Source organism: Babylonia areolata, chromosome 17, assembly GCF_041734735.1.
Source record: "Babylonia areolata isolate BAREFJ2019XMU chromosome 17, ASM4173473v1, whole genome shotgun sequence".
NCBI classification, from domain to species: Eukaryota; Metazoa; Mollusca; class Gastropoda; order Neogastropoda; family Buccinidae; genus Babylonia; species Babylonia areolata.
In genome coordinates this window covers 16,288,568-16,308,998 of record NC_134892.1, presented here as the reverse complement: position 1 = coordinate 16,308,998, position 20,431 = coordinate 16,288,568, and the positions used below count along the sequence as shown (strand labels likewise).

Below are 20,431 nucleotides of genomic sequence, written 5' to 3'. Positions count from 1 at the left end.
CAAAACATTGGCCACAACTGGATCTGATCCTAGTAAGACGAGCTGTCATCAAAAACCTTCTCCACACTCGCTCTTACCACAGCGCAGACTGCGACACGGCCCACTATCTGGTATGCTGCAAGATCAGACTGCAACCAAAGAAGTTCCACTGCTCAAAGAAACAAGGGAACTCTCGCATTGACGTCAGCAAGATGTCTCAGTCAGACCTTGTAGAACAGTTTGCAGAGGCCTTTGAGAGAGAATTCGATGCATTGCAGCCCAGAGACTCTGCCACAGAAAGCTGGGAAACGCTCTCGAAACACCATGCACCGCATTTCTATGGCCACCTTTGGGAAGAAAACCGCGAAGTCCCACGACTGGTTTGAGGCCAGATCATCAGTGATGATTCACATTATTGAGGCCAAGCGCTCTGCACTCATCGAGTACAAACGGTCACCCAGTGAGAAGAACCTGTAAATTCTCAGGGCCGCCAGGAGTAAGTTTCAGCTTAACGCCAGGCGATGTGCAAATGAGTACTGGACAGAGCTCAGCGAAGAGATACAGAATGCTGCTGAAAGAGGCAACATCCGAGGGATGTATGATGGCATCAAGAAAGCACTGGGACCAACACAGAGCAAGACTGCCCCCCTCAAATCCTCCACTGGGGAAGTAATCAGCGATCCTAGCCAGCAGATGGAGAGATGGGCGGAACACTACTCCATCCTCTACTCCACAGAAAACATGGTGTCCAACTCAGCTATCGATGCAATCAAGTACATGCCGGTCATGAAAGAACTTGACGCAGAGCCAACTGAGGACGAACTCAGCAAGGCCATTAACAGCCTGACATCAGGCAAGGCACCTGGCAGTGACAGAATTCCCCCAGACCTCATTAAACACTGCAAGGCTACTCTTCTGCATCCTCTGCACACAGTCCTCTGTCAGTGCTGGAATGAGGGAGCTGTACCGAAGGACATGAGGGATGCTAAGATCATCACCCTGTACAAAAGCAAGGGTGAAAGGAGCGACTGCAACAACTACAGAGGCATCTCGCTTCTCAGCATTGTAGGCAAAGTCTACGCTCGGGTCCTCCTAAATCGCCTGCAGAAACTGGCCGAACGCATTTACCCGGAATCACAGTGCGGTTTCCGAGCAGAGAGATCCACGGTAGACATGATCTTCTCCCTTCGCCAAATCGAGGAGAAGTGCAGAGAGCAGAGGATGCCCCTGTATGTCGCATTCATTGACCTCACCAAGGCCTTTGACCTAGTCAGCAGAGACGGCCTTTTCAGGGCTCTTCGAAAGATCGGCTGCCCCAAAAAAACTGCACAGCCTGATTGAGTCCTTCCACTCCAACATGAAAGGGACGGTGCAGTTTAATGGTAACCTCTCCAAGCCCTTCGACGTACGCAGTGGTGTCAAACAAGGCTGCGTCCTCGCCCCCATCCTATTTGGAATCTTCTTTGCTCTTCTCCTGAGGCATGCGTTCAGCACAGCGCAAGAAGGGATCTACCTGCGTACCAGATCAGATAGCTGGCTCTTCAATCTCGCCCGCCTCAGAGCAAGGACAAAAGTCCGCGAAGCCTTCATCAGAGACCTGCTCTTTGCCGACGATGCCGCAGTTGTGACCCACGCCCAGTGGGACTTGCGGTCACTAATGGACCGCTTCTCCCAGGCCTGCAGAGATTTCGGTCTGACCATCAGTCTCAAGAAGACAAACGTCCTAGGCCAAGACACGCCATCTCCACCAACCATCACCACTGATGACTACGAGCTTGAAGCCATCCATCAATTCACTTACCTTGGGTCCACCATCACCGACAACCTCTCCCTTGATACAGAGATCGACAAGAGGATCGGAAAGGCAGCCACAACGCTAGCCCGCCTCACACAAAGAGTGTGGACAAATCCCAAGCTGACCACGAAGACAAAGATGGCTGTATACAACGCCTGCGTCCTCAGCACCTTGCTGTATGGCAGTGAGGCGTGGACCACACATGCTCGTCAGGAGAAAAGGCTCAATACCTTCCACCTAAGAAGCCTACGGCGCATACTCGGCATCTCCTGGCAAGACAAGGTGACAAACACTGAAGTCCTGACTCGCGCTGGCCTCCCGACCATGTGTACCATGCTGAGACAGCGTCGGCTGCGCTGGCTGGGCCACGTTCGCCGCATGGAAGATGGTCGCATCCCAAAAGACATCCTTTATGGAGAGCTCGCCATGGGGCAGAGAAGCATCGGCCGCCCACCGCTGAGATACAAAGACGTTTGCAAACGTGACAATAAGGCGCTTGAGATCAACACTGAGGCCTGGGAGGACCTTGCAGATGACCGCAACAGATGGAGAAGCACTCTCAAGAATCAGCTACGGATTGGCGAGGACAAACTGTCAGCTGCTGCTGCAGCAGAAAAGCGAGCTCGCAGAATAGGGACGGCAGCCAACAGACCAGCATCAGCTTACACATGTGATCGCTGCGACAGAGACTGTCACTCTCGCATCGGTCTCTACAGTCACAGGCGACGCTGCTTGGTCCAAGCAGACAGCCCAATTAGACATTAGGTCGGATATACTCTATCCATGGTCAGCCATGACCGAAGGAGGCCTGCTATATATAGGTAACTCTCTCTATTCACAAGGTACACAACTTCAAGTCAGTGCTGCTTACGCTACCGATTCAGCTAGCACACAGGTAAATAAAAGGTACATTGGAACAAACCCAGACACTTCCTCAAAAAAGGAAGCGCCAGGCCTGTCCTTATACCGATCATCGGACATGTGCAACAGCAGCAAAGACAGAAGAAAATTTAATGTTCTTGACAAAATTCTATAGAAAAATTCACTTCGATAGGAAAAACAAATTAAAAAAAAAAAAAACCTACTTGGAGGAAAAAATTCAACAACAAAAATGGGTGGCGCTGTAGTGTAGCGAGCGCTCTCCCAGGGGAGAGCAGCCTGATTTTTTTTTTTCACACAGAGAAATCTGTCGTGATAAAAAGAGAAATACAAATACAAATATGAAGTGCCGTCCTCATATGGGGATGCTAGTCACGAGAGGGCACATGTTTTTCGCATTAGTCATACTATTATTATTTCATACTGACGTTTGTGTTTAAAATCTGTAGACTAGTTGTTTCCTCTGAAACTATTTTGCATTTGGGATACTTATTGTGAGCATTTATGAAGAATCTAAGGTTTGGGGAAGCAAGAGGTGGTGGGGAGGTTCGTGGTAGGAGGGGGGTGGCGATCGTCAAGGCTGTAAATAAAAAAAAATAAAAGAGGCTGGTAATTTTTATTGTTTATTAAAAATAAATAAATAAATAAAAAATACTGAGCTTCACAACTCATCATCTTTCTTTGAAATCCATTTCTGCTTGTTACATAATGTAAGTAAGTAAGAAAGTATGTATGTACGTACGTGAGTACGTGTGTATATATATATATGTACCTGTGTTTGTATGTACATATGCTTTTATTTATTTGACTTTATTTTTCAGGTATTTCAGTGTCAACGAAATGCTTGGCATTCTGGAAGACGACGCCTTCTTTCAATGGCCTACATTGTTATTGACCTGCCATCTGTGGACCCTGACAGGTAAAGACATTGGAGGAGATGCTGAAGGTAGTGGTTCCGCTGGTGCCTCTATCCAGACTGAAGAACTTCTACTAGCAGTCAGCATGCACAGTCCCCAAACGAAGAATGTTGTGGACTCTCAACAAAAGGAACTGCCTGTAATAACACCAGTTGATCAAATCTTATGAAAACTTGCTCTCTGACACCACCAATCGACACGCAGAAGATAACAAGAGGCACATGCTACTGTCATACAGATGCAAGCACTGGTCTCACTGCTATTCCTGGAATGACAATGGTGCGATGGACAGGATCTCCAACAGAAAGGGTGTGAACCCCATCCAGACAGCTAGAAGATGGTCAAGAACAGCAACAGAACCCAATAACATCCCCAGCCATTTCTGATTACCAACATGAAGGCAAAGAACCAGAGCATTGCAAACACATTGTGGCCATCATGTCCAAGAAGCGGTGGTGGGCCATCTTCTCGAGTGGGGTGTCTACTGGGTCACAATGTTAATCCTGACCGAAGAATTCCACCAAGAGTTCCACTAAATGACAGGGATCACCTCAGGGAGTACGTGCAGAAGCAAGCATAGTGTGTAGATTGGGAGAGAAGTTTTTGCCAGAAGTGCCGCGAGTGTTTTTATTTCCATACAAAATGATCACCTAGAAAAGCAAACCGGAAATTCAAAAACCGGAAACAGAGACAGAAAAACTGACAACAGACAGAAGGCATCACCAGTTCTCCCCCCTCTCCCCTTTCTAACCACTTAATGCTCTCCCTTTCCTTTCTTTCTTGTCCTTTCCTTTCTTCCCTCCTCCCCCACCACCTTATCCTTCACCTCACCCCACTCCACCTTCAGCCCCCACCTTCCTCCCCATTGCAGACCTTCTTCTCCCACCTGCCTTGACGTTTCTTTTCTCTCTGTGTCCAAAACCTGGTCAGCACTCCTTTGTGTGGCCTTGCTTCCTTTCCTGATTAATACTCTTCACTTTTCTGAGGTCTTCTCTTTACCCCCACTGCCATTTCCAACTGACACAGTTCCTGAAAACAGACATGTGGTCTGGAACGTTGGAAGCCTGTCATCAAAAGTCAGTCTTGCATTACAACCTACTTTATGAATTTATATATATATATATATATATATATATATATATTTGTGTGTGTGTGTGCGTGTGTGTGTGTGTGTGTACTTTCTCCATTTGTATTATTCAAATTACACACACACACACACACACAACCACACATATGTGTGTGTGTGCGTGTTTGTGTGTGTGTGTGTGTGTGTGTGTGCTAGCGTGCATGTGTGTGCGTGCGTGAATGTGTGCGTGTGTGTGTATGTGTGTATACTTGAGTGCGTGTGTGTGTGTACGTGTGTGCGTGCGTGTGTGCGCGCGTGCATTCGTGTGTGTGTGTGTGTGTGTGCCTAGTACAGGTTGTCGTGTGTCGCGTTACTTGAACAAACAGCAACCAGTTTGTTAATTAATGGATAACTGAGCTGTGTATTTGGTACGTAACACACACACACACACACACACGCACGCACGCACGCACGCACGTACGCATGCACACATACACATACACACACACACACACGCACGCACGCACGTACGCATGCACACATACACATACACACACACACACGCACGCACACACACACACACACACACACACACACACATCCGTGTCTACGCGAGCACACTTTTGATGTACTGCTTTTTCTTCTTTTTTCTCGCGTTCGCTTTTATGCTTATTGTCCTGGATACAAGTGAGTCACACACACATGTGTACACCCTCTCCAACACACACACACATATACATATCCGTGACGCGACAGAACAAACTTGTCCACTTGGAGTTGAAGCGAATGATAATAAAATCAAAATTACTTAGTTGCAATAAATCAACAACCAGCATTATGTTGTTAATTAGAATGATTTTTTTTTTTTTTTTTTTTTTTTTTTTTTTTTTTTTTGCTGGCATTGAAAAAGTTTGCGATTGGTAACAGCTGTTTCGCCCAAAATTGTTCCCAAAAATTTATCACCGGTGAATACTTTTTATTACCCTCAGTCTCGGACTTGTGGCCAGCTGGAAAGTTGTGGCCAGTGGCGATTGATGCTGACCACTTTCTTCAGCTGCCTTCTGTACTTGAAGAGGGCAGTGTGATAGCTTATTCTCAAATTTTCCAATTTTGCAAAATTGTGTGTGTGTGTGTGTGTGTGTGTGTGTGTGTGTGTGTGTGCGTGCGTGCGTGCGTGTGTGTGTGTGTGTGTGTGTGTGTATGTGGTTGAATAGAATAGAATAGATTTTATTGTCATGAAACCGTAAGGTTTGTAAGACACAAGTGCAATGGTAAATAAATGAATGAAAGAAAAACACACAATTAATCAATCAGTTAATGCAGTAAATTGCAGCAGCATTCATAAATTTTCCTAATCTTGTTTGTATATATTCATCATCTGTTAGCATCACCTGACTGGGAATATTTCCTGTGTTATTGTGTGTGTGCGTGTGTGTGTGTGTGTGTGTGTGTGTGTGTGTGTGTGTGCTCTGTACAGATGCTGGCGGAGTGGAGGGGTCAGTGCAAGGTAGCCGAAAAGTGTATGGACAACACTTCAGGTTTCTCTCATCCTGTAGTGTGGGGGGGAAGCGGGGTGGCGGGTGGGGGTGCCGTCAGTACATGATGCCGAGAGCTGCCCTCTCCCTTCTTTCTACCATGCTGTACTGTGGGGAGGAGGAGGGGGGAAAGTTGGAAGGTGAGGGGGTGGAGGGTGGAGTCAATACAAGTAAAGCGGGTGTTTATGGGGCTTTTTTCATGGAAAATTGTGCCTTCTTCCGTGTGGTGATGGAAGGGAAATCTACGCTGTATGTGTCGTTAGATCGATTTTCAAATAGTGATTATTATTCTTTTCTTTTCCTAAACGATGTTATTCATTCAACATTAAAAAAAAAAGTTTTGATACATTATACGAAACCATAACATTAAACGACACAGAATCAATACATCAAAGAATAAGGAGTGAAGAAAAGACATGTTCACGTGCATACGCTACACGTTGCAGGAAAAAAGTCAATGCCCAACTAATGCACGTCATCTGTACATGAAAGAATGTAATAAACTTTAAAAGGCGCGATGAATTAAACCACAATGACTTCTAATCACCGTTACAACAATCGCCTCACGTCCCTGCCATCGTTGACCCATGTTTTGTGTCTGTCCAGAGGATCACCTTCAGTTCATAACAACGCGAGAACAGGTCATTATGATCATTATAATCATTATAGTTTGCAGCGGCCTTGCGGAGCACGGCCATATCAGCGCTGAAAAAACTGTCAACATTCATCGGATAGAATCTGATGAGACAAAAACATGGGAAAGGACAATTTTCATGTTCATGCATAAAAAAAACAACTGAGGACAACGGTTGATTAGATTGTGTTATTTTTTCATACTCCTATTTACGCTTATTGAGGAGAGAGGAACAGGGAAAGTAGTGATGACACAAGGCATGGATGGGGTGGGAAAAGGGGTGGATTTTCGTCTAAAATCACAATTGTGGGAAAGAACAAACGAACATCAAAATAGGAAAACGTCAGATCATTTTTCCGTCAGACCAGAAAGGTTACGAGGTTGCGTTTCTTAATGGCGACACCCTACAATCTGACACAATCGTACAACTGCGCTGTGTGACTCAGCTGCTAACTAAATGATATGGATACTTACACAACGCCTTTCCTCGGTCGGAGACCAAGCTCTAAGCGCTTTACAAACTCTGGGTCGTTTGCGCAACAGGCTGACTACCTGGGTAGAGCCGACTGACGGCTGCCATTGGGCGTTCATCATTCGTTTCCTGTTTCATTCAATCAGATTGCAGGCACGCACAGATACACGTATTCACACAGACATGTAACATTTTACGTGTATGACCGTTTTCTTTATTTACCCCCGCTATGCAGGCAGCCATACTCCATTTTCAGGGGATGTGCATGCTGGGCGTGTTCTTCTTCCCATTACCCACCGAAAGTTGACATGGATTAGAGGATCCTGAACGTGCGTATTTGATCTTCTCTGTGCGTGTACACACGAGGAGGGTTCAGGCATTAGCAGGACCGCATATATGTTGACCTGGGAGATCGGATGAATCTCCACCCTTTATCTACCAGGTGCCTTTACCGAGATTCGAACCCGGGACCCTCAGATTTAAAGTCCAACGCTTTAACCACTGGGCTAACGTCGTGTGCTGAGTATGACTGGAGTGGTGCTGTGTGGTGATCCTGACTAGGAAGTGAGTATGACTGGAGCAGTGCTGTGTGGTGATCCTGACTAGGAAGTGAGTATGACTGGAGCGGTGCTGTGTGGTGATCCTGACTAGGAAGTGAGTATGACTGGAGCAGTGCTGTGTGGTGATCCTGACTAGGAAGTGAGTATGACTGGAGCGGTGCTGTGTGGTGATGTGATTGGCTAGGAAGTGAGTATGACTGGAGCGGTGCTGTGTGGTGATCCTGACTAGGAAGTGAGTATGACTGGAGCGGTGCTGTGTGGTGATGTGCCTGACTAGGAAGTGAGTATGACTGGAGCGGTGCTATGTGGTGATCCTGACTAGGAAGTGAGTATGACTGGAGCAGTGCTGTGTGGTGATGTGATTGACTAGGAAGTGAGTATGACTGGAGTGGTGCTCTGTGGTGATCCTGACTAGGAAGTGAGTGTGCACGGGTTCCAGTCCCATGTGTGGACAGGGATTTCTACTCCCTCATCCACTTGACCTCCACTGATGATCTGGGTGCTAGTCATTCGGATGACACGATAAGCCGAGGTCCGGCATGTGTGGTTTTCACTTAGCTCACGTAAGAGGACCCACGGCAACAAAAGGGTTATCGTAACAAAATTACGTACAAATACACTTACAGACAGAGTGAGGATGAAAAAGGGTGGTGCTGAACTGTGGCGGCACACTCTGCTCAAGGGAAGCAGCCCGAATGTCACACAGGTAAAAAGTAATACGACACGACACGACACGACACGACACGAACAAATGCACTACAATTGCCTCAGAAGAAATCAGACATTTGATGTAAAAAAAAAAAATTTAAAAAAAAAGCAGCCTCGTTACGCTTGGCGAGCAGTACAGGATACAAGCTCCACGAATACTTTGTCATCTCTAAAAGAGAAATTGTTGATACATTTGCTGATAAAAAGAAAAAAAGGCAACATTGAACGAGAATAACTAATAAACAGATAAATAAAATAGATTAAAAACAACAACAACAACAACAAACAAGAGAGGCAAGGCCTTCAAGACTCACTTGTGATACACTTTTAAAAAAAATCCTAGCTTTTTATGTATTGAGTATAATGCGTTTACTGTTATATTTATATTTTTTGTATTCTCTAAACTTGGCACTTTGATCTGATATTCGACCCAACAAAAGATCTGTCATTATTATCATTTTTTGTTCAAACAGGAACTTCTTTTGCTAAGCATGGAAGTTTTGTTCATTGCAAACGTTTTGGTGCAGACAGTAAAATAAGGGAAATTACTCTGTAATTAATGCTGGGGGACTTTGCTTTAAACTGATCTTTCTCATCTTAAACATTACATTTTGAAGTTATACTCAATACATAAAAAGCTTGGAATTCTTTTTTTTTTAAGTGCATCACAAGTGAGTCTTGAAGGCCTTGCCTCTCTTGTTTCAAAATGTAATGTTTAAGATGAGAAAGATCAGTTTAAAGCAAATTAAGTCCCCTAGCATTAATTAGAGTAATTTCCCTTTTTTACTATCTGCACCAAAACGTTTGCAAAATAAATAAAACTTCCATGCTTAGCAAAAGAAGTTCCTGTTTGAACAAAAAAATGATAATTATGACTGCTGTTGTTGTTGGGTCGAATATCAGATCAAAGTGCCAAGTTTAGAGAATATAAAAAATATAAATATAACAGTAAATGCAGTTTGCATATAATTAGGCTTCATTTTTTTTTTTTTTTTTTTTTTTGTGCCCATCCCAGAGGTGCAATATTGTTTTAAACAAGATGACTAAAAAGAACTGAATTTTTCCTATTTTTATGCCTAATTTGGTGTCAACTGACAAAGTATTTGCAGAGAAAATGTCAATGTTAAAGTTTACCACGGACACACAGACACACACACACACACACAGACAACCGAACACCGGGTTAAAACTTAGACTCACTTTGTTTACACAAGTGAGTCAAAACAACACAGAACACAGATTTAGATCAAGTGTGTCTGTGCACAGGTCAGGCATCTGGTTCCTTGGAACAGAGTGGTATGGCGTGTTATGGACCAGTCAACACACGCTTTGACTGAGCTTTGACCGTGAAACTGAAACTGAAACCTTGTTAACAGTTTTGTTGTTGCTGTTGTTTTTCTTGTAGCCGGTTTGTTATTATTGTTGCTGCTGTTTGTTGACGTTCTGGGGGTGGGGGCTGCTATATGGAAATGGTACCAACACGGTGTCAGTTGAAGTCGACGAAGAAGGCAGACAAGGTCCCCAGACCGTAGGCACCGACCGACACGTGGATGGGCAGCCCCGTGTTGCCGGTCAGCGCGATGAGCGGTCCGGCAGCGATGCACACCAGGCAGTACGTCAGCGGGATCATCACCGTCACAGAGGCCAGGGCGCTGCCGGACCCAGCCTGAGGTGCGTCACCCTCCCGACCACCACCACCACCCGTCCCCACAGTCCCGGCTGCACCCTTCTCCTCTGCCTTCCCCCCGCCTCCTCCTCCCCCGCTCCCGTCGCTCGGGGTCTGGCTGTCGACCTGCTGCCCCAGCAACTCCTGATGCTGAAAGGGCAGTGGACACAGGGTCAGTCGTTGTGCTTTGTGTTGTCTTTTTTCTTTCTTTCTTTCTGTTTCTCTTTTTTCTCTCCCGCTCGTTACTCATTTCCGCCTGTCTTTAAACTTTTGTTTCTCTTTGTCTGTCTGTCTGTTTCTTTTTCTTGCTTTTTTTTTTAATAGTAGTTCCTTCTGCCTTCATATTTCTTGTTTTTATTGTCTGTCCGTCTGTCTGTTTGTCTGTGTAAGCCGATGACCTCACAGTACCACCCAGATTTGCAAATGGATTGATTAAAAAAAATCACATCAAATCAAGTACAACCCACAAACGAGACTCAATTCATCAACACCCAAGATACATGTCCTTCCCTGTATATCTGTTAGTGTCTGTGAATGAAGACTAATGTGGGCACCCCCTCCTCCTATCAAAATGCCTGAATACGAACTGAGGGTAACGATAGAAAATATGTATCCTCTCTTCCAAATATGTGAATAGAGAGGAACACAAAAACAAATGGCAATGCTTACCTCGGCAATGGAGGGGGGGAGGGGGTGGGGGGGATTTTCTGATGTGTTTCTATGCAAGAAATCATAATGCAACGTCTGCCATGTTGAAATTACGGTATAAATGCGGAAGGTGGGTAAATGTGTGTCAGTTTCACTTCTTTGGGTCATATGAATGACTATGTGGGTGTATACTTGCTTGAAACTGCACCATATCTACACGTTTTATCACAGTAAATCTATTTATATCAACGGAAATGAACTGAAGTGTAGTATTCCAATAATTGTATTTAGATTTAATCAGTATCGTATTAGCTTGCCACATGATCAAATACTTCCGGTGTACCAAAACTGCTCCAACACCAGCATCCTGGTTATTGTATGAAGGATTTCTTGATCAGCGTCAGGTGACTGCTAACAAAGAAGGCAGCGCATTACAGAACATTTTTGTTTTAGATGCAGTATTGCATTAAATCAATGTAACTGGAATGGTTTATGACCCAGCCGACTGCAAGGATCTTCTTCTCTTCTTCTTCTTCTTCTTCTGCGTTCGTGGGCTGCAACTCCCACGTTCACTCGTATGTACATGAGTGGGCTTTTACGTGTATGACCGTTTTTACTCCACCATGTAGGCAGCCATACTCCGTTTTCGGGAGTGTGCATACTGGGTATGTTCTTGTTTCCATAACCCACCGAACGCTGACATGGATTACAGGATCTGCAATGATCAAATTGTAAATGATTTTTTTCCCGTTTTCGTCGCCTTATGTGTTTTTTGTTTGTTTGTTGTTGTTGTTTTTTTTAAATATCAGATATCACACTGTCTGACGGGATTATTTGCCGTTTCAATCCGGGAAAAAAAATTATGTAGACCGCTTTTCCTTCCTCAAATTATGCAAATTAAGTCTGGGATATACATAATTCCAACGCCACATTCCCCCACATAAAACAGACCTATGCTCGTTTTCTTTGAGTGAAACAGAAGTCTCCAGCATGGACACACTGTGACAACAAACTCCGCATCATTCGATCGTCAATACCTTGAGATATACATCAACATTTTGAAGACTGCGTGAATATTTTTCTTAAAATGATTCATTGCATATATATATATATATATATATATATATATATATATATATATATATATATATATCAAAAAGAGTGTTACAAAAACTTTGCAACTGTCAATAACATTTAAAACTGCAGACACATACCGCAGTCGGACTATCCATAACTTCCATGACAAGCTTCGGGTGTATCATCTCCAAACGATCTGTGCATCATATGAGTTAAACTGAGGAAATGAAACCCAGTTTCTAAAACCTATGGCTACCAAATGGTCACGTGCATGATGGAAATTTCTAAAGACTCGATCAAAGAGGTAGATATTCTAAACGACGGAGCTGATTTGATCGTCCAAGTAAGTTACCCAGACAAACAGAACCACACACCCATATGTCGGAAGTCTCTTCTGAGACATGTGGAGAGACACGACAGAAGACAAACAATATTTACACAATGAAAAGAAGTCTACAGTGACGCTTTTATCCCCGTGTGCACGTTCATGGAAGAGACCATCGCTGGCTAGACAAAGCAGAGCGTGTGTCAATGACGAAACAGATTTTTTATGATACTGGCAAGAGAAAAACTCACCGCTTTACAACCTCAACCACACGACTCAGAAGCTGAACAGAAAATGATTGAACATTTTGGGTGCAAAGTTTAGGGGCTCCAAGTCGTCGGAGGTTCTACAGATCTACAGAGAGACCAAGCCGTTGAGATTGATTTTGTTGCTGCTGCATCAGAGGTTGGAAGGGGTAGTCCTCGCTCTGCGTCTTGTCATTATCAATCTTTTTTTTCTTTTTCTTTCTTTTTTTTACTTTTTTCTTTTTTTAATTATCCCCCAGCCCCCACTATCACACCCCAATACCTCATAAAACGGGAAAATCGGCACAGTTGAATACATGTTTGATTTTTACCCATATTTTACATGAGTGTTTTATCAGTTAAGAAAGGATTGCTCCCCATCTGTAACAGAACTGTTTCACGGAGTACATCGGAGACAAGACCAAAACTAGGCTACTCCCAGGAGTAATCTGAATTGTTGCAGAGGTACTCCCCTGGAGTGCAGGGGAGATGTTCTGTCTGGAATCAGGAGCACTCCACATACATTCCATTACCAGTCCGCTGGGACAGCACTGTGAAAACTGAGATGAAAATACAACTGGGAATAACTCAGAAGCTCTTTCCAAAGCAGGACATATGGGAAAGAGAAGGTGGCCTTCTGCCATGTTGGATTGCTCTCCAGAAGCAACATGTGCATGTACATCAGGTTCAGTGAGGACGACACATGGATGATTTGTCACATGGTGTGCATATGTTTTCACATTATCCTGACACATGAGATGTAAGCTTTGTAGCCTGATCATTTGATCAAATCAGCCCTGTGTAAGCTGCCAGCCGTTCAAGCTGCTCTTCGTCGTGGACATCCCGTCTGTTCATGCAGAAAACGGTTTTCGTTTGTTGTTGGCCTTGTTCTTTGTTTATTTTCTAACGTTTTAAAATATTTGTCCATTGTCATTTTCTCACATTTATCCATTGATTTGTTTCTTTATCTATTCATTTTAGAAATGCATTGCAGATCTGTTCAGTTTGCTATGTCTAATTCTCTGTTTATCTCAGTCCATCTGTCTCAGTGTTTCGCTGTCACCGACACCCTGTCCGTCCACCCACCCACCTGTCTGTCTGTCTCAGTCACAACCCCCCCCCCCCCCCCCCCCGCCCCCGCCCCCCCCCCCCAACCTCTCTCTGTCTCTGTCTGTCTGTCTCTCTCTGTGTCTCTCAAGGCAGACTGTAGAAAACAAAGCATGTCTTTGTTTATTCCACTTCCCTCTTTAAAGAAAAGTCACTTCAAATTTTAATTCAAATAAATTCACCGTCTGTCTCTGTCTCTCTCTCTCTCTCTCACTCACTCACTCTCATCCCTCTGTTAGCTATCGCTGAGTCTCGTGTCTCATTTGTCACTATTGGTTTATCTCTGGTTTTTATTTCTCTCAGTATGTGTGTTTGTGGGTACGTGCGTATGTGTGTGCGTGCATGTGTGTGTGTGTGTGTGTGTGTGTGTGTGTGTGTGTGTGTGTGTGTGTGTGTGTGTGGCTGTAAACTGAAGTTGCACAGCTTTCTCCAGCTTTCGTTGTGGATAACAATCGTAATAATGTTTGTGCCAATATCACTTGAGGCGTACAGTACGTTTTGTAAGTAATGTCTCTTTTCGAGCTGCATGTATACGAAAACATTGAACCCTGAGGTGGGACATATAGATATGTCTGCTACTTCATTTGCTTTGATTTGATCATGATTGCTGTTGTAAGTATGATGTAAGATTCCCTCCTCTCTGATCACCCCCTCTCCCCGCACCCTCCTCTCCAAATGTACGATCAATATGTAAAGATGATCACGAAAAAAAGACACACGCTCCCCCCCACCCCCACCCCCCCGGTCCCCCCGCCTCTTCCCCCCCATCTACGATTGAAGGTGTACAGATGATAACAAAAGGAAGACACACACCCTCCCCTCCAAATCTACAATTAAAGTACAGATGATAACGAAAAGACAGACACGCATCCCCCCCCCCCCTCCAGATCTTTGATCAGAGATCTAACAGAAGGTAAAGAGAGGAGATGCACATCCCTTTCCCGTCCATGTCTGTGCACTGACCTCCTCTTGTGCATACTTGTTGGCCAGGATGAAGGGGACTGTGTAGCAGCAGGAGCGGTAGGCAGCCAGTGGTAGCATGGTGATGAACACCATCACCATGCTCTCCGTCACCACCACTATCAGCGTCAGCACCGTCACCATCACGCTGGTGATGATCAGCTCTGCTTTCATACCTGACAGGTGGAGAGGTGGGTTGAGAGTTAGGTGGATAGGTGGGTGGGTAGGTAGGTAGTTAGATGGGTTGGTAATAGGTAGGCTGAAAGATAGATAGGAGATAGAGAGGTAGAGAGAGGGGTGGTAGGGATATATGGATACATATAGATAGGGGGTAGGGATATAATGATGTAGATAGATAGGGGGTAGGGATATATGGATGTAGATAGACAGATAGGGGGTAGGGATATATGGATGTAGAGAGGGAGTTGGCGAGGTAAGTAGATAAATTGAGAGAGATGGGGGAAAGAGGGAAATGGGGAGACAGAGTGAGCCGGTGAAGGGGTGGGGGTGGGAGAGGAGACAGAGATAGGGGTGAGTGAGAGAGACAGAGACAGACAAAGAGAGAGACAGATGGAGAGAGAGAACAGTACACTTCAGTTCTTTAGCAACTTGCAAGTTCGTAATGAAATAGATTGTACTTTACTGCACTTTACGGCACTAACATTGTTGTACTGTATTGTACTGTCCTGTACTGTACTGTGCTGTGCTGTGCTGTGCTGTGCTGCGCTGCGCTGTACTGTGCTGTGCTGTACTGCGCTGTACTGTGCTGTGCTGCGCTGTACTGTGCTGCGCTGTGCTGTGCTGTGCTGTGCTGCGCTGCGCTGTACTGTGCTGTGCTGTGCTGCGCTGTACTGTGCTGCGCTGTGCTGTACTGTGCTGTGCTGCGCTGCGCTGTGCTGCGCTGTGCTGTGCTGTACTCTATTGCAATATCTTGAATTGTTCAGAACTGTACTGTCATATGCTACAATGCTGTAATTTCGTGCAGTGTATCTGAATGTACTGCACTGTGCTACAGTTAACTGTACAATGTTGTATTTCATTGGTAATAATTGCTTTGAATGTTGTACAATGCTGTACTGTTCTGTACTGCACTGTGCTGTATTCTGCTGCACAATACTGTCGCATTGCACTGTGCAGTACTGTATTGTATGGTGCCGTGCTGGCCCGTGCAGTGATCGTAGTGTGCTGTGCTATATTGTACCTGTATTGTTTACATTTGGGCCAACAGCAGAATGAGAGCTGTATTATCAATGGATTCTCCAGTCAATGGGAAACCATTTACAGCTTAGTCTTTTGTGAAGGACTATGACTCTCAAACTAGGAGGCAAAATTGCACTGGCTCTTAGTGCTGCAGCCTTGTGGGCTAGTTGGCCTTTGCGAACCATCCCAACGCCGACTGTCCTAAAACCCTCTTGGCCGAGAGAGTGGGGATGTACTTGGGCAAGACACTCTCCACTACAATCAAATTCTAGCCCAAATAGTGGGAACAGCAGTTGCCTCCTCTGCTGTTCTGATGGTCATAGTCGGACACGACTGACTATCATAAAAAAACGACAAAAAACCCTGTATTGTACTGCACTGCACTGTATTTTATCATACTGTATTGTACTGCACTGTACTGCACTGCATTTTACTGTATGCTTCACTGTAATTCGGGAGTCATCTAACCCTGCTGCCAACAACCCACTTTCCCTTTTGAAATAGGGACCTGTGTCTGCGGAATAAGGGATGAAGATAGTGAACGGTGGCCTGGTGGTAATGGGTCAGACTGAGCAGCCAGTGTCCACAGGTTCGAACCCCATACCCGGACCGGCATTGTACTCTCCACTCCACGAGACACTGAGCGGTGGTCTGGGTGCTAGTCTTTCGGATGAAATGATGAACCGAGGTCCCGTGTGCAACATGCACTTAGCGCACGTGAAAGAACCAGCCTTAGCAAAAGGGTTGTCCCTGGCAAAATTCAGTTGAAAAATCCACTTTCACAGTAAAAACAAAATACGTTTGAAAAATTCACTTTGACAGTGAAAACAAAATACAGTTGAAAAATCCACTTTGACAGTGAAAACAAAATACAGTTGCTGACAGAAAAAAATGGATGGCGCTGCACTGTGGTTACACCCCGTGAGAGCAGCCCGAATTTCATACAGTGATCTGTTGTGAGGAAAAAGTAATACAATACAATACAATGCAATGCAATATAATACAATACAATTACGTAAGTTAATTTTAAAGAAAAAGAAAAAAAAAGAAAGAAAAAAAAGACCCTCACCGATCTTATCCAGAATCTTTTCATGAAAGAAGTTGAAGATGACGAAGGTCACGTAGAATGTGAGCATGCTCAGTGACGCCATCCGGGTCCCAAAGACGTACTGCTGGTAGGCGTCACTTCCGGAAGGCGCGTGCGGGTCTCCTTTGTAGATGATCTCCGCCACGTAGTTAGTGATGTAGAAGAAGTAGGAGGACATGGCGATGATCACCAGGAACACCATCATCATCAGGGCGATGCGGGACTTCATTCTGCGGCCAAAGAAGCCAGTGGTCGCCCTCTTCGTCATCTTGGTGGGCTCAGCTTTGGCTGCATTACTGTTGGAGCCTTGCCCGCACGTGCGGTCATGGAGGGGCACGTGAGGAACGTTCCCGTTGCCGGTCCTGGCCTCTGCAGGACCTGAACAACCTCCTTGGCTGTCGTGATACTTTCTGGCTGTACGTGACCCGTTCGCCACAAGATGTTTCATCTCGGACTTTCGCGTGCTGAAGAATTCTTCCTCTTCTTCTTCTCGTCCTCGTCCTCCTTCTCCTCCTCGTTCTTCTTCTTCTTCAAGACAGGAGTAGCTGTTGTGGTTCTCCTTGAGCGGACGCAATAGAAGGGAGGTTTTGTTGGTGGTGGTGTTTTCGAACAGTTTGTGGCTCGCCCAGAAGGCGCAGGTGAAGAAGACGACGAGGGTGAGGACGAACACCACGCTCTGCACCAGGAACTGAGCATCCCCTCTGTCCAGGTTCTGTCCCGTCACCTGGGGGAAGAGCACCGACAGGTCCAGGAAACCCACCAGTGACGTCACACAGCCCCCGATGGCGCCCATCATGGTGGTGGTCAGCAGCAGCGAGTCATGGTGCCGGGGCGCAGAGATGGACAGGATGTAGGCACGGACAGTCAGTGTGCTGGTGTCGTAGCCGTGATCCCCCATGGTGAACCCCGCTATAGCCAGGGCGCCCGTCACCGTCAGCACACTGCCCGCCTCCCCCACTCCTCCTCCTCCTCCTCCCCCCTCGGCAACGCTCTGATTGGAAGAGGTCATCATCGTCATGACGTCACCAGTGCTTTGGTTCAGAGCGGTGACAGTGTGGTTGGAGATGGGGTCAGAGGTGGGACAGGCCGCCGTGGGATCGGGGTGGTACAGGCTGACAGATCCTGAGTAGATGAGGACCACCATCCCCGCAGAAAGCACAGACAGGGTTCCAATGGCGAACCGCCTCTTGTTTCCCCGGTGTCTGCACACAGAGACGAACGCCCTTGGAGAAAACGGCAGCGGGTTGGGGGGATGGGGAGATCCGGGGATGGGGGAGGAGATCCGGGGTAGGGGGAGAATGAGGAGATCCGGGGTAGGGGGAGAATGAGGAGATCCGGGGTAGTGGGGGAGATGAGGAGATCCGGGGTAGGAGAGGGGGATGAGGAGATCCGGCGTAGGAGGGGAGATGAGGAGATCCGGGGTAGGGGGGGGGGGATGAGGAGATCCGGGGTAGGGGGGGGGGGGGGATGAGGAGATCCGGGGTGGGGGGGGGGGTGAGGAGATCCGGGGTAGGGGGAGGATGAGGAGATCCGGGGTAGGGGGGGGGGATGAGGAGATCCGGGGTAGGGGGGGGGGGGGGTGAGGAGATCCGGGGTGGGGGGGGGGTGAGGAGATCCGGGGTAGGGGGAGGATGAGGAGATCCGGGGTAGGGGGGGGTGAGGAGATCCGGGGTAGGGGGGGGGGATGAGGAGATCCGGGGTAGGGGGGGGGGGATGAGGAGATCCGGGGTGGGGGGGGGGATGAGGAGATCCGGGGTAGGGGGAGGATGAGGAGATCCGGGGTAGGGGGGGGGATGAGGAGATCCGGGGTAGGGGGGGGGATGAGGAGATCCGGGGTAGGGGGGAGGATGAGGAGATCCGGGGTAGGGGGAGGATGAGGAGATCCGGGGTAGGGGGGGGGATGAGGAGATCCGGGGTAGGGGGGGGGATGAGGAGATCCGGGGTAGGGGGGGGGGGATGAGGAGATCCGGGGTAGTGGGGGGGATGAGGAGATCCGGGGTAGGAGGGGGGAGGGAGGGAGGGGGAGCGGTGGCCCAGTAGTAATGCGTCCGATCAGAAAGCGAGTGTCTACAGATTCGAGTCCCATGTAGGAACCGGGATTTGTACTCCCCCTCCACAAGACTTATCGTCACCACCACCGTCACCGCCATCACCACCATCACCACCATCACCGCCATTACCATCATCACCATCACCATCGTCAAAAACTGTCTCAGTCACAGGATTTTTTTTTCAAACAGACATGCAGGCAGGTAGCCTGACAGACAGGCCAACAGAATGGTAGGCAGACAGATGAGCAGACATACAGGCGGGAAGATTTCATCGTTCACCACCACCACCACCACCATCATCATTGGTTCACCACGACCACACCACACCACCACCACCATTACCACAATCATTGTTCATCACCACCACACCTCACCACCACCACCACCACCATCATCATCATCGGTTCACCACGACCACACCACTCCACTACCACCACCACCATTACCACAATCATAGTTCACCACGACCACACCACCACCACCACCACAACCACTGCCGCCGCTACCCCCCTAACCTCCCCCCCCCCCCCCCCCGTCCCCCCGCACCCCCACCCCCTCCCTGACGCCCACCCCGGCCCCAGTCACCTGTCCATGGCCCATCCGAGGATGGGGACGACGAAGATGCCGGCCCCCCCGGACAGGGCGCCGGGCAGAGACAGCAGGACGTAGGGCACGTGCAGGCGCTGCAGGGTGGTCGTCAGGTAGATTTCCTCGTACGTGATGTACGACTCCAGGGCCAGCATGCCCGCACACACCAGCACGCGCTTCCACAGGGGCAGGTGCCCGCGTGAACTGAGGCTGCTGCTGCTGCCAGCCTCCTCCTCCTCCACCACCCCCTCCACCCTCCCTGCATCCATCTTCCTGCTGTCCGGGGTATCAGTCATCATCATCTGTGTGTGTGTGTGGTGTCTGTTACCGGTCGATGACTTTTTGTTGTTGTTGTTGTTCACTGGCGCCCAGTCCTTAAACCTGGACATTTTTTGATGATAACGATGATGATAATGACGACGACAATGATGATGACGACGATGACGGTAGTAGTGGTAGTAGTAGTAGTATGATTATGACGATGTTTACATTGACTAAGTCTACGATGATGATAGCTTGTGGAGTAGAAAGTAGCATTAGTGATGATGATGGTGATGATGATCACACACACACACGCGCGCGCGCGCGCGCGCGCACACACACACACACACACACACACACAGAGAGAGAGAGAGAGAGAGAGAGAGAGAGAGATACACACACTTGCAGACAGATAAAAGAAAACAAACACACACAAAATGGTGGCGCTGCTCTATGGCGACGTGCTTTCCCCGGGAGTAATAGGGTCTAAAACACAACACAGCACAGCACAGCACAACACAACACAACACAGCACAGCACAGCACAGCACAGCACAGCACAGCACAGCACAGCACAGCACAACACAGCACAGCACAATGCAACATATCATAATACGATACGATATCAGACAAGATGATGTGATAATAATAATAATGACAGTAATAATAATG

General features: G+C 47.1%; 1 protein-coding gene across 1 annotated transcript; it reads right to left on the bottom strand.

The window, feature by feature from the left end:
* Nucleotides 1-10,031: 10,031 nt before the first annotated feature.
* On the bottom strand, nucleotides 10,032-19,838 carry LOC143291416 (uncharacterized). Its single transcript, XM_076601255.1, has 4 exons — nucleotides 19,497-19,838; nucleotides 16,843-18,062; nucleotides 14,577-14,749; nucleotides 10,032-10,361 (listed from the first exon to the last, which is right to left on the bottom strand). Exons 1-4 carry the CDS (start codon nucleotides 19,799-19,801, stop codon nucleotides 10,032-10,034), a joined length of 2,028 nt encoding a protein of 675 aa, XP_076457370.1. The 5' UTR covers nucleotides 19,802-19,838.
* Between the last annotated feature and the right edge of the window lie 593 nt (nucleotides 19,839-20,431).